The sequence below is a fragment of the Oryzias latipes genome, chromosome 6 (assembly GCF_053564925.1).
Source record: "Oryzias latipes strain Hd-rR chromosome 6, Olatipes_Hd-rR_3.1".
NCBI classification, from domain to species: Eukaryota; Metazoa; Chordata; class Actinopteri; order Beloniformes; family Adrianichthyidae; genus Oryzias; species Oryzias latipes.
The window spans coordinates 18,992,942-19,006,518 of record NC_136242.1 but is presented as its reverse complement, the minus strand read 5'-3'; the positions used below and the strand labels follow the sequence as shown (position 1 = coordinate 19,006,518).

Here is a 13,577-nt window from a genome sequence, read left to right as displayed (position 1 = left end):
ATTGGTTTATATTTTGTTTATTTGTTTTGTCATGACGGTATTATGAAGGTTGCAGAGTGGGCAACTATGTGTATTAAAGGAAATAATGACTTTTGTTGACAAAGACAATTTCATAAAGAAAATATTCCAAAAAATATTGAAAATCTACACAGAGCTTATAATTCCCCAGTATACATTACTCAAAGAAAGTTAGCCGAGTTAGGACTTTCAGGTGAAATTTTGCACCAGTGTAAGTCTATCCAACCAAGGTATTATGTTGTGAAGTAGGACATTTTATTAAAAGAAAGCAATAGCAATGTATTTGATTAAAAAAGAAAAAGCTAACAACCGTCATTGAACAGAAACTAGTTATAAATTCACTGAGAGTGACAGTGGCACGTTGTGCTGTTTACTAACAGATTTGTCTGCTAACATGATCTTCCATCATTTTTGAAGAAACTTGAGCTGAAATGAGGTCAAAATGATCAAATGACATTTAGTTAAATCCTCAAATTTCATCTGAAAGTCAAAAATCCTAAACTTTTTGAATCAGGAGTATAATAATGCTCCCTTCTTGTATCTGTAATTGTTTCAAGGTAAAATTTGTTTGAAATCATCCCCTCTCCTCAAAAATTTAGCAACAACAACAAAAAAAGACCTCTAACAATTACATTAAATGAACACCTATGTATCAACAGAAAATCCTTTTCAGCACCTGCAAAAAGGAAAGAGGATTCTAGTATGAATACAGGAATTCTCAAAGGCTAAAATGTGCTATCTAATTTTATGCAACACCTCCTTCCAGGCCCATTTTGTCATTTATGAAGATATGCATCAAGCCACAGATCCCCTGACTTTTTCAGAGACCTAAAAAAAAGGATAAGATAAAAATTAATTTGATATACATTTAAACAAACAAGAATTATTGTTTTGTCACTAAAAACATCTTCCCCTTGTTGCTCTGGTAACCAAATCAGCACAATGACTTGATTTTGCAGCATCATGAACCTCACACACTGTTTTTCCTTGTCCTTACCTCACAACATCCACCATGCCTCTCCATAAGGATTTCATCTCATAAGGAATTCCATGTTTCTCACACAGTGCACGGACTTGTGGCGCCACCAAGTGGTAGTTATGACGCGGCATCCTGGGAAACAAGCTTGAAAGAAAGAAACAGAACAAGTGTTTAACCTGACATCAGTATTTTCTTTTGTTTTTTGGTATTCTTGACGGGGGGAAAAAAAAGAGTTATTAAAGAAAATCAAATCAGACTTCATGACAAAGGTCCTGTAATTGTAACTTTACTTACTGGTGTTCAATTTGAAAGTTGAGGTGTCCAGAGAACCAGTCATTGAAGAAGGACTGTTCAACATTACAAGTGGACACCAGCTGAAAAAGGAGACAAAATGTAAATGTAGCTGTGTTCATCCTCCATCACACAGCTGTCACTTTTTAGCATTTGGCTCAGAAAAACAGACCTCAAATTACACTTAAGTTTCATTTATCTCCTTTCAAAATGGCACTAAACGTGTCGTATGCCATTGAAACAAATAACAGATAAGTATTGCTCATTTAGTAATATTCTACTCTCTTTTATCTATCAGGTGTAGAATAAACTCAAGTGAACTTCTGTTTTGGGCATTTTAATCTGTCAATATTAAAAATATTTACTTTCATATTTCTACACATTGTCATGTTGGTTTTAAGAATAGAAACATATTTTTCACATTTGAGGGAGACTTTTGAATTACCCAAGAACATACTAACAGCCTAGGATTTGAACCTCCAACCAACCAATTACGAACCAAAAATTAATACATTGCCAATGCTAAGGTGTCTCTAGTCATAAGATTTCCAAAGGACACAATATTATTTTAATATTAGACACATAAAACTGTATAGAACAACTGTGAAACAACAGTTGGGACTCAGTGAAGTACAGCCAACCTTTTTACACAGTCCCCAAACGTGTCAGTGCAATCTGGGTTAAAAAAAATAAAAAACTCCCGACTATTTTGTCTTATGTTTTGACTGTGAGCACAAGCAAAGACCTTGTGAATTCATCCGATTACGGGATAGAAATAAAGACATCAAGAACGGATAGCTGCATGAAAATTACATCAAACAAATGTCAGGATTTCAATGGCAGAACCAAGATTAATCACTTTCCAACCATAATTTTTTTGAACTCTGGTACAGAATTATAAAATGGTGAAACTATGTTTTTAGAGAAATGCATTACCTGTGTGGTCATCCAGTCCTGCCGCTTCTCATGCTCCATCTCCATTGGTAAATGGTTCATTTGAGTTACCCACACAAACCAGTGACTCTCCAAAAATCTGGGAAATCAAAGGGCTTCACTTTAAATTTCTCTCTGTGCTGGGTATTAAAATTGTCAAAAGTCAATTTTGATGATAGGAAGCAGATCATTAATGACAAGCAAAAGAAAAAACAAGAAATAAACTATATTATTTTAGCTCACCTGGCAAACAACTGGAGTGCAAATGAGCCCCAGAAGCCATACAGAGGTACAAAGCAGAAATAGTAGCGAAAGTAATACGTCATTGCCCAAGACAGATCCTTAAAAAAATGTAAATGTTTATTTTAGTAACATAACTGTTAGGTTTCAGTAGTTGTGTTAAATGAATGCATACATTTCTTATAATAAACCAAATTGATCCAAAAAGAAAATACAGGCTTACCACCCAGTCACGACGGGTAATCATGGTGTAAAATATGTTAAAATTGTAGAATACTGGAATGAGTAGAGGTGGACCCACTAAGAAATGCAAAGACAATAGTTCTTTTTAAGTACACTGCTATGATTTGTAACATTTTTAACATCTATGAATACATACAAAGGAAGAAATACTCGTGTTGGCGATTGTAGGGCATTTTCTTGATCTTTTTTATTCCATACTGTAGTAAGAAAATAGAGGTGAGTAAGCTTTAAAGCTCAGTAAACTAAAAAAATATTTTACTTGGAGAAACTTGCCTCTACTGGTTGAGTGTTTCCAAGTACAAAGACGTCCATCACATTAATATCAGGGTCCTTCCTAAAGATATTGGGTTTGGCATGATGCTGGAAATGTCTATGATTCCACCAATTGGCTGAAGCTCCCTTTCAAAGAAAAAAATCTTTACATCTATGTCTGTTTTCTGGTTAAATTCCTACATTATCTAAAGAAAAGTTACCTTTAAATGTCCAATGACAAATTTGTGTACGAGGTGATTCCATTTAGACTTCCTAAAGACAGATAGATGACCAAAGTCATGCTGCAACCACCCTGCCTGTGCCTGCAGAATTTAAAGATAAATAACTGTTAGAACTGGAAATATTTTCATCATCAAAAAGATAACTGTGTTTAAAACTACCTGAGCAGTTGCCAGCAGTGTTGCACACAGGAAAGTCATTGTCCAGCTGGTTCCCCAGTAACAAACAGAGAGCCATGCGAGTGCTTCCAGCAGTATGATGTGACCCAGATGAAGGAGGAAAAACAAAGGCTTAGCCTTAAACAAACCTTCTTTTTCTGTCTGGACTCGCAGGGAATCAAAATCTTTTATTATGGAATCCTGGAAAGCACAAGACATAAAGGATAGTCCTGAAAGGCTGGAAACACAAATCTTTTTATGTAAGATCTGTGAATCACACAAGAGCTTCAACAACTCCTTGAATCCAAAAAAAAAACTCACATTCTTTTCTCTGTCCTGGCTGGGCTCTGTTGCTGCCAACTCTCCAATGTGCAGAGGCTTTAGAAACTTTTGAACAAAGTCCTGATCTGGATGAAAAGCAGCAAACACCTCCTGAAAGGCAAAAGCATTTTAGTTCCCTATTTTAATTTGCTGAGCCTAGTTAAGTGTACTTTTCATTTACAAAATTGTATTTTCTCTGACTAAATGACAAAAATTAAGGGATTGTGCAAAGTATCTACAAATGCTGATACGTAACTTACCATTGAACTGGATCAGGTGCATTAACAATCCAGTATGAGTACATTTACAACAACAGCATTTGTCCTTAGCAATATTTTATTACTCAGAATAGAAGTAAAGTTTGAAACCTAAACAATTTAGGAAGTTCAGCATCCATATCATAAACAGTTGCAGTGACAAGCTAACAGAACCCTGTTCTTAGTTAGCCAGCAGGTCATGTTCAATTACAAGTAAAAACCCTGTACAAAGGTCAAGGTCAGCCTCATTGGCATTTCAAGGATATTTGCATTTATTAGCCTACTACACAAAAAGAAAAACATGGCACAGAAAACTGATGATGGTGACAAACCAGGAAACTTTGGACTTTGCACTGCTTAAAACTAATTATATTTGCTTAGTGCCAAAAAAACGTTGTTTTTTTTGTGTAATCTAGTTTTTAATATGGATATGATTTATGCTATGTTGCAGTAGTTGCAATGGATTTCTATCAAAAACAAAATCTAGTTTAATAATTATTGGATAAACATTATTTGACAAATGTTGGGAGAGTGGATTTATGTGCAGATGCGTTTCATGACTACAGAAAATAAAAAAGTTGTGGAAACTCAGTTTATCTTTTAGTTTACGTAATTTTTTGCAGTTTGCTTGGTGATCCAGTATATGAAATGTTCATTCTCATTACAAAGATTTTACTTAGTAGTTTTTCCCCATTTTTGACTACTATTTTTTTTTTTGGTTCAAACAGCTTGCCATACATTTAAGGGCATTTTCCAAAAGAGCTAACACAGATTTCAGGTTTCTATGTATTACTAGTGTTTTTAATTTGTTTTTTATTAATTATTGACACATTGTTTTATTCCGTGGAGCGATTGCTCACTAGTATAAATATGCCAGATTAGTATAACTGCTGATCCTCTTAGTTTTCCAAAAGTCCTGCACAAAATGCCCACTGACTGTCCCAATGAAATGTGCAGCAAAGATTCAGTTGTCCTGACATGCATGTTAAGATGAAACATACTCACCGTGGCATCCTCTCCTGCATAGTGGCTGATGACTCGAAACCCCCCTGGGTGTCTTTTGGCCCAATTTGTGACGTTGTAAACTTTTCGTTTGACCACCAGCCACTGATCGTTCCTGTTGCTGTGCTTCTGCACCTCTTCCCAGGTGAAAAAACCAGTCCCTTTGCCGCTGACCGGCTCTGTCTGCTGACCTCCACCTCCCATCTTCACTGTTGGAAATCCACCTGCAAGCTCGAGGAGTCTGACGAGATTCACACTGGAATTAATGTCTGAATGAATCAATGATGTCTCATCATTATAGGAGTGCTTGCTGAACTAGTCTGCAGACACAAGATTTGGGTTGAAGTAATGGAAAACAATATATTAGAGGGTTGAAATAATCCACCTCATCATATCTTAGGTTATTAAATGATCAAACACAAACGATTCGTCTAATAATAATGAAAGAAAACATTAGGATCTGCATCAGTGCGTTGTAAAGTGTGTCATCTGTGGATTTACTCGGAAATAACAAAGAAAACGGAAGCTGGCTGTTGTTGTAAACGCGCCAAGCGACAGTTTGCATATATACTAAAAATATTTCACACTTACAGCTTCCAGTTTTTGACTACTCTCGTCGGGCTTCAGTCACATCACCAGACCGGCAAAAGTGAATTCTTGTTCTCGAGGATCCGTTTTATAAACATCATTTAAAAAATCAGCTGTCGTCACGGATGTTCTGGCCCCTCCCTCCCTCCCTGCCCCCCTCCATCCCTGCGAACTTCGAGCAGATCTTTCGAGGTTTTCTGGCCAATCGGCGCAGCCGCAGCAGGCCTTCATCCTGGAACAGAGCCACGGCGACGTGGGTCGGGATGCTTGTGCGAACGCAAGGCGGAACATTCGGAGTGGGCTTACGGGCCGGCTCCGGGAGGTGGTGCTAGTACCACAGCGGGATCAAACGGCTCTTACGTAAAGAGACCTGCAGGTTACTGGAGTTCGTTAGCCTTTCAGACCGACTGCCTTTTCAGCTCCAACTCATTCTGACCTGGATCATGCATCCACCCTGCAATTTAGATGGCATTTACAATCCCGCATCCCATGAAAAGGAGTCTATTTCAGAGAACAATCATGATCACCTATCATAATTAATATCATTATTATGATAAGTTATTGTCTTCATTTGCACTTTTCTAATTTGGAGCCAACTATTTGCATTTGCTGTCAATTTTTCTTTAATAGCTTTTGTAATATGACATAATCGGTTTTACAAAGTGAAAATCTAATCAATACAAGCATTTTACAACGACTGGTGATGAAAATGTTGTTTTTTTTATCTAAAAATGAATGTAAACACGTTTTTTTCCACAAAAAAAAATGTTCAAACGCAATGCATTGTGGTATATGTTCGCCAGTCTAGTAAGCATCAATGCACACTCATTCTTGGCAGAGACTTCTGGGAAATTTGAAAGGCAATGGATTTTGGAATTGTATTTGAAATATAGTGTTTCCATCAAAATAACATAAATAAGCAAAGGTGTAGGACAAAAATTGAATGTGTGCCTTTAATATGTGGTTTATGGAATTAAATAGGAGATAACATTTACCTTTTGGGAAAAAAAAGATATATTAAACCCTAAATGTTTTAATTAATTAGTTTTACATTTTATTTCCTGTTTGATTGTGGTTGAATGTTATTAGTCTATATAATGCACTTCTTATTTCGGTTTCCTTTTTGATGCATCAGCTTGTTCTATGTTCTCATACCTTTTCTCCAGTAAGCTCCCAAATTCAAACTTTTCTTACAGTGCTACCCTTAACCCTTGTGCTATCCTAGGCACTTTAACGTTGGGAGTTGGGTCATCTAGACCCACTAGACAGTGCGCTGAACCTTTTTTCTTCAATGATTTGTGATCTTCACTGGTGTCCATGGATTACATGAAATATTTCCACCTTTATCCACCTTTGTCATGGTAGGGAGAACACGTTATTGTAAGGGTGGGGTCATCTAAAATAGCACCATGGTTAACCACATGTGTAAAACCTTATTTGTGGAGACGACCCAAACCAAAAATAAAAAAGAATTGACTGTTTTCTTCTCAAATGACTGACCCTTGTAGTTTGTCAAGTTGCAGCAGGTAATGCTACTTTGGAGCTTATTCCACTTCATACTGTCTGACTTCATTTACATTGCACCACACTGTACCTTATGATCAAAGAGATGAAGTCATTTGTAGCACACATGCCATGAGTCAGACTTTATTGCTTTTAATTTATCAAGCTTTTAGATAAAAATGTTCAGAGTTAAATAAAAGTTAACTTTCAGAGTCAGATTCATCTATGCACAAATTAACAAGAATTGTTGCATTCAAAAGTTCCTTCTTCCTCCTTTTTTTGAGTTAAACCATTATATCATCTGCAATATCCACTCTAAATTTTCTGGACATCCTTTATTATGACTTCTTATCTGAATAGGTGTTGATTTATGCTGCTAAGAAAGCAAGGAGTGGTCAACACAATTTTTATTGAGTATAGATAGAACATAAAACAATAATTGTAGCATAAGTTAGAGGTTTAACACAAAAACATCCTGGAAGTTAATTGAATAAGTCATCCTATGGTACTTATCAGTATAATTACTTGGATGTCTCAAATCAGTAGTAGTAAATTTGCTCTTCAAAACATCAGAGTTGATCAACATGTCACATGAGAACACACTTTATTGCGTTTGAGTAAGTCTACTATTCATAAGAAAAACACAACCTAATTGGCTGAATTTTGCTACAATGGAAAACGAGCAGGACTTCTTTAAGATGAAGGTTGTCATTTATGGAGGTATGCGTCCAGCCAGAGATCCCCTGAGGTCTTCAGCGAGCTGAAAAAGAAGGTTAGAAAAAAATAAATAAACAGGTCAGGTCATGAATAAAATAGCAGCCTCTTTGTCAGTTAAGCATTTGATCTGTTTGTAACGGGAGACAGCGGACATTCTGGCTGAAGTGCTTAAAGACACAAAGTCACATGGTCAATGTTTTATTTCATTTTTAACATTATGTGTTTCTTGTGGAGATGGCATACCTGACAACATCAGCCATGGCCCTCCATAAGGATTTTATTTGGTAAGGAACTCCATGCTTCTTACAGAGTTCACGCACCTGTGGAGCCACCAGGTGGTAACTGTGACGAGGCATTCTGGGAAACAAACTGAAACAAAATGTGAAGAGTCAGAAAACCAGCAAAAAGTAGAACTTTATTGGACTCTTTAATGTTCTCATAATTTACTAGTCTATGTATCACAGTTGTATTGGGGCTAATAACAAATATTTGGCTCCCATATGGATCAAGATACACCATCAAAAAGCTGTTTTTCTTATTATCAATTTTATTTAACAAGATACATTTATTGAAAACGTTTCATTGACATAAGTGTGGAGATGGAAAATGATAGTTTGACTGTATTTCCTGGTTTGTATGGAGGACTCAAAAACTAAACTTACTGGTGTTCAATTTGGAAGTTGAGATGTCCGCTGAACCAGTCGTTGAAGAAGGACTGTTCAATGTTACAAGTAGCCTGGAGCTAAAAAAAGAAAAAAAAGATGAAGGCCCAGGTATGAATGAGTTAATGCATCTGTTCAAGTCCTTCTTTTTGAAGCAATACTGCAGAATACATGTATGAAAAAAACAACACAACTGTAAACAAACTAATAGTCTATTTACTTGGTTGTCTTTTGCACAAGAGTCTAATGGGACGTTTCAAAGTTTAACATCTAGTAAACTTTTGAATGTAAAGGTTTTGATTCTTTGAATCATTTCTATTCTGCCTTGCTCATTTTTGCTGAAATTAATCTCTTACATTTGTACATATTTTACATAAATATTGTTATTTATTTAATTAAGTGGAAGTGACAGGAGCAAAATATATCCTAGAAAATGTACAATTCTGTTTGTCGCTATCTTTTATGAACAAATGAAATAAAGAAACCAACTAAAAATGCATGTTAGGGAAATGGAACAGTAACTGCAGACATTCTCAAAGTTGTTGTTTTCTTTTTAACAGACTTAACGTCTTTTCAAAGCTGTGACAGGGAGCCTCTCTCTGTCAAGGCTTCTGATGTGTTTTGTTTAGTCTTCTCTCTGCTGAACTGCTCCCGTCTTTTCTCTTGTCTTTGGTAGATGAAACAGATGTTTGAAGAATAAAAAAATAACCACAATGACAAGCACAGTTCAGCCTGTATAGTAAAACAAACACTTGAACGCTTCTAACGGTATTTGAGCTGAAGATTGTGTACTTCATGCAAGACAGAACTTTTTTTTGTTTTGGTAATCTTCAAAATGTTGTCTCTTTGTAAAAAAAGAGTTTTTACTTTTACGGCCTTTTGCTACTGATAAAAGTGTCATCTAAGTGTTGTATGTCATTCATTATGGATATTTGCTCATGAATGGTGGCCAACACAACCCAACAAGAAAATCTTACACAAAATACCTGCTGAGATTTTCTAAAAAAATCAAGCGGTGAGGGCAAAAAACCCTAAAAATGTGCCCCTAGACAGATGGAGTAGGAGCTTATAGTATGTAGGCGTCAGGATACATAGACTTTGAATGACAAACATACCTGTGTGGTCAGCCATTCCTGACGCCTCTCGTGATCGATCTCCATTGGCAAATGGTTCATCTGAGTCACCCACACAAACCAGTGACTCTCCAGGAACCTGGAAAAAATGTATATTAAGGTAAAGCACGGGACAACAAATATGTTAATAAATTTTTTTATTACTTTGATCAAATTTAAGAAAAATTCAACTTCTTTACCTGACAAAGGTGATGAGTGCCACTGAGCCGAGGAAACCATAAAAGGGGATATAACAGTAGAAAAAGCGCAGGTAGAATGACACGTACCAAGCCAAATCCTTTGAAAAAAGCAGATTGAGTGGTTTTTAAAAAAAATATAATTCATAGTTTTTTAGTCAGTTTAGATGGGTTAATTTAAATTCAGCTCAAATATGGATTTCATATCAAATCGCTTTGTGTCTCATAGGTTGACATCCTACCACCCAATCACGACGGGAAATCATGGTCGTCAGTATTTGAAGATTGAACACCACTGGAATGAGTAATGGAGGTCCCACTGGAACAGAAAACAGACTTCATTCTTGGAGAAATCAATGACAGTTTGGGGTTTTAAACAGCTTTAAGCATCCATACAGAGAAAAAAGTACTGGTGTTGGTGATTGTAGGGCATGTGTTTGATCTTTTTGATGCCGTACTGTGAAGAAAAGATCAACAGAGTTAGTTGAGCAGCTTCGATCGATGCATTTATGAAGCACTGGAGGTATTTATATTCTGAGCTACTTGCTTCCACTGGCTGAACGGCTCCTAAAACGAAGAGACCTGACATATTGACATCAGGATCTTTATCCAGAACATTGGGTTTGGAATGATGTCGGTAATGTAGATGATTCCACCAGCTGGCTGAGGCTCCCTAAAAATAAAAACAAAACATAAAAAAAATGTAAGGAGACTTTAAAATATAAAGGAAAAACTTCAATTGATCTAAAAAGTTACCTTTAAATGTCCAATTACAAACTTGTGCACAAGATGATTCCATTTAGACTTCTTAAAGACAGAAAGGTGGCCAAAGTCATGCTGCAACCACCCAGCCTGTGCCTGCAGAATCAAAGTACTTAGAACATTTCATTGCAAGGTACTCAACCAAAAGATCTTTTGTTTTATTCACCTGTGAAGTTGCCAGCAATGCCGCACACAGTAATGTCACTGTCCAACCTGTCCCCCAGAGCCAGACAAGGGTCCACGCGAGGATCTCCAGCAGGAGGATGTGACCCAAATGGAGGCAGAAGAACAAAGGCTTTGTCTTAAACAAACCATCTTTCTCTGCCTGAACTCGTAATCTTTCAAAATCCTCTATGATTGCAATCTGGAAGAAGAAAAAGCTTAATGAAGCAATGCAGCCTAATTATTGAGGGGCCTCTTTGTTTAGGCGAAAGACAATCAAAGATAATCTGACAGCTCACATTCTTGTTTGGATCCTGGCTGGGCTCTGCTGCTGCCAGCTCCCCGATCAGAAGAGGCTTTAGAAACTTTCGCACAAAATTTAGATCAGGATGAAAAGCTGTGAAGGCCTCCTGGAATAAAAAAAAATAAAATAAAACGCAAACATGATGTATAAGATGCAGAAAGTATCAAAAATCCAAATTTTGCCTTACTTTAAGAACTGGGGGACATCTAAGGAATGAAACAGTAGGTGGGTGGACAGTGGTCACAATTTCTTTAATTTGTACCCATTTCCAATAATTCACTGTCATGGTACAATGACTTAATTACTAGTTTCACTCATGTCAGTCTGAGAACAAGAGTTAAACATCACATATTGATATCGTATCAGTTTGAAATGTTTACAAAAGGCTTCATGTGATGCAATTCTAATTACTGCATTTATCCAAATGAAGTTCTTTATTTTAGAAATTGATTCAATATAACTATTTGTTTTAATATAAACTAAATAAATGAAGGAAGTGTATAATGTGTTAAAAGGCATTATTTCATATTTATCGTTGTGTCACAGGAAACTATTCAGGCCGAAATGATAATATTACTAAAATAAATTATCCAGATCTTAACCAGTCTATTCATTTTCCATTAAACTAGTTTGTAAGAAATATTCAACTAAAAATCAGTTAAAACCTGGAAAACAAATGTGAAGATATAAGGAAAGGTTTTGAAAAACTTTGATCGTCATTTTAGAACTTATATTGTAAAATAATAATAATAATAATAATAATAATAATAATAATAATAATAATAATAATTTCCACATAAAGTTAACAGGAATTCATGTTTACCGTGGCATCTTCTCCAGCATACAGGCTGATGACACTTGACCCTCCTGGGTGTCTTTTGGTCCACTGAGTGATGTTATAAACCTTTCGATTGATCACCAGCCATTGATCCTTCCTGCTGCTGTGCTTCTGCACCTCCTCCCAGGTAAACACACCTGCATCTCTGCTGCTGCCAGCCTCCGGAGTGTCTGCCAGCTGTCCTCCACCTCCCATCCTCTGCTGCTGTTTGTCTCTGTGTTCTTTAACAGGAAGAAGCTGCACTTTTTTCTCTCTCGTCGCCGTTTTCACTTATTTCTTCTTGCGGTTGCTCGTTTTCACTTTCAGTCAGTAGTTGTCCGTAGTGCGCTAGGGGTCTAAAATATATCGGTACAAAGTCACGGTTAACTCTCACAGGAACCCAACAAACAGTCGTTGAAACAAAAGGCACCCAAAACAAGAAAGTTAAGCTAATGTGTCAGGCTAATATGATGTTGTGACGAGCAGCTGTTCACGCGCTGGTTAAAAAAAATTAGCTAACATGTTGAAAAGAAAATAAGCTAACAAATTCGCCTTCACTTTTTTTTTTAACACAACAGAGGGTCCTTGCAAGGCGCACTAATACACTGACCAAAACAGAAAAGAAAACAAAACTTACATTTAGACTGCCTCGGTTTCTCCAGCTCGAGATCATATCATCATATCATCCCTGATGGGCTGCATTCGCTTTGCTTTAGCATCATCATTAGGACGAACTTTGAGCGGAATCATTCGAGACTTTCTGGCCAATCGGAGCGCAGCGGTCCAACTGGTCCAACTTTTTGGACCGCTGGTCACAGTGCCACATCTGCTCACCTGAATGTTGCGGTCTCCTGAGAGACTAAAGGGGGAAAATGCAGGATAAGGAGTCAGTTATGAACCATTACCTCGAAATCAGGAAAGATCTTTAACAAGAAAACGAGATAAAGTTTAGAGTGAACCCTTATCTCAGATTGCTATTCCAAAACGACATGATTACAAACTACACCTTTAGTCCTGAAATGATTTCCACACCTTTGAATGTCTTTAATCAAGTGTGTGCATTTCTTGTTTCTCAAGCAAAAGAAGAAATAAGACCCAGAATTCCCTTTTTTTTTTTAAATGTAGCAATAGGTCACTGTTGCTAGGCAACTCTTAATTGAAATTCTGTCTTAGTCCATCTTAGGTTAAACAGACAGCCAACAAACGTTTTGGTTTCAAACAGAAACCAAATAGATAGTTTTTGCAAAAAGATTTGTCAATTTTCTGTATTAACAAAGATAAATGGCTTTAAGGGGGACACAACAAAGTTAAACTGCTTTTATGACTTCTGCAATTATTTGAAAACACGCTAATGCATATTTTTACACCTTTTTTTTCAATGCATCATCATTAGTTTTGCATGCAATGTGTCAAATTGCACTGAAACGTTCTGATACAATTTTTTTTTCACATGCATCTAAGAATGTAGAGTTTGTTTATTAACAAAAACTGTAAATATAAAGAAAGAGAAAATATTGTTTGTGTGTTGAGTGCATCGCTGGATTGATTCTTTATATTTAACAGTACAGAAAAACAGTCAGTTTTGGTGTCCCTGGCTGCAGAGAAGTAGGCCAAAGTTCATACATTCTTTGGAGAATTGGTATCCAAATTTCTTCTTTTCCTTTCAGCTTTTCCCTTTAAGGGGTCGCCACAGTGAATCAGCTTCTTCCATATTCTCTAACATATAACCAGCTCTAACGAAATATGCAAACTGGAAAACAAAATTAGGCTTTATTTTTAATAAGCTTTGATGGTATTTTACAAATATTGTCAAATATAA

The 13,577-nt window shown here is 36.5% G+C and overlaps 2 protein-coding genes across 4 annotated transcripts; both read right to left on the bottom strand.

Annotated features, from left to right (window-relative positions):
* Position 1: 1 nt before the first annotated feature.
* Positions 2–5,683, bottom strand: LOC101156814 (acyl-CoA Delta-4 desaturase-like). Of its 2 annotated transcripts, none has more exons than XM_011476060.3 (14): positions 5,526–5,683; positions 4,938–5,175; positions 3,676–3,786; positions 3,358–3,555; positions 3,178–3,279; positions 2,978–3,103; positions 2,841–2,901; positions 2,685–2,761; positions 2,465–2,562; positions 2,225–2,321; positions 1,292–1,371; positions 1,016–1,141; positions 775–846; positions 2–694 (listed from the first exon to the last, which is right to left on the bottom strand). In XM_011476060.3, the coding sequence occupies exons 2-13, from the start codon at positions 5,136–5,138 to the stop codon at positions 795–797; spliced, it is 1,329 nt and encodes a 442-aa protein (XP_011474362.1). In that variant the 5' UTR covers positions 5,139–5,175; positions 5,526–5,683; the 3' UTR covers positions 2–694; positions 775–794. The 2 variants fall into 2 exon arrangements, with proteins under 2 accessions (XP_011474362.1, XP_078804833.1); XM_078948707.1 differs by having other exon boundaries at positions 4,938–5,254; positions 5,526–5,641.
* Positions 5,684–7,414: 1,731 nt separating this feature from the next.
* Positions 7,415–12,900, bottom strand: LOC101156571 (acyl-CoA Delta-4 desaturase). 2 transcript variants are annotated; one of them, XM_078948706.1, is made up of 14 exons: positions 12,791–12,900; positions 12,396–12,617; positions 11,765–12,114; positions 10,937–11,047; positions 10,642–10,839; positions 10,470–10,571; positions 10,261–10,386; positions 10,110–10,170; positions 9,956–10,032; positions 9,717–9,814; positions 9,520–9,616; positions 8,405–8,484; positions 7,986–8,111; positions 7,415–7,785 (listed from the first exon to the last, which is right to left on the bottom strand). In XM_078948706.1, exons 3-14 carry the CDS (start codon positions 11,972–11,974, stop codon positions 7,734–7,736), a joined length of 1,338 nt encoding a protein of 445 aa, XP_078804832.1. In that variant the 5' UTR covers positions 11,975–12,114; positions 12,396–12,617; positions 12,791–12,900; the 3' UTR covers positions 7,415–7,733. The 2 variants fall into 2 exon arrangements, with proteins under 2 accessions (XP_078804832.1, XP_004069638.1); XM_004069590.5 differs by having other exon boundaries at positions 12,765–12,869.
* Between the last annotated feature and the right edge of the window lie 677 nt (positions 12,901–13,577).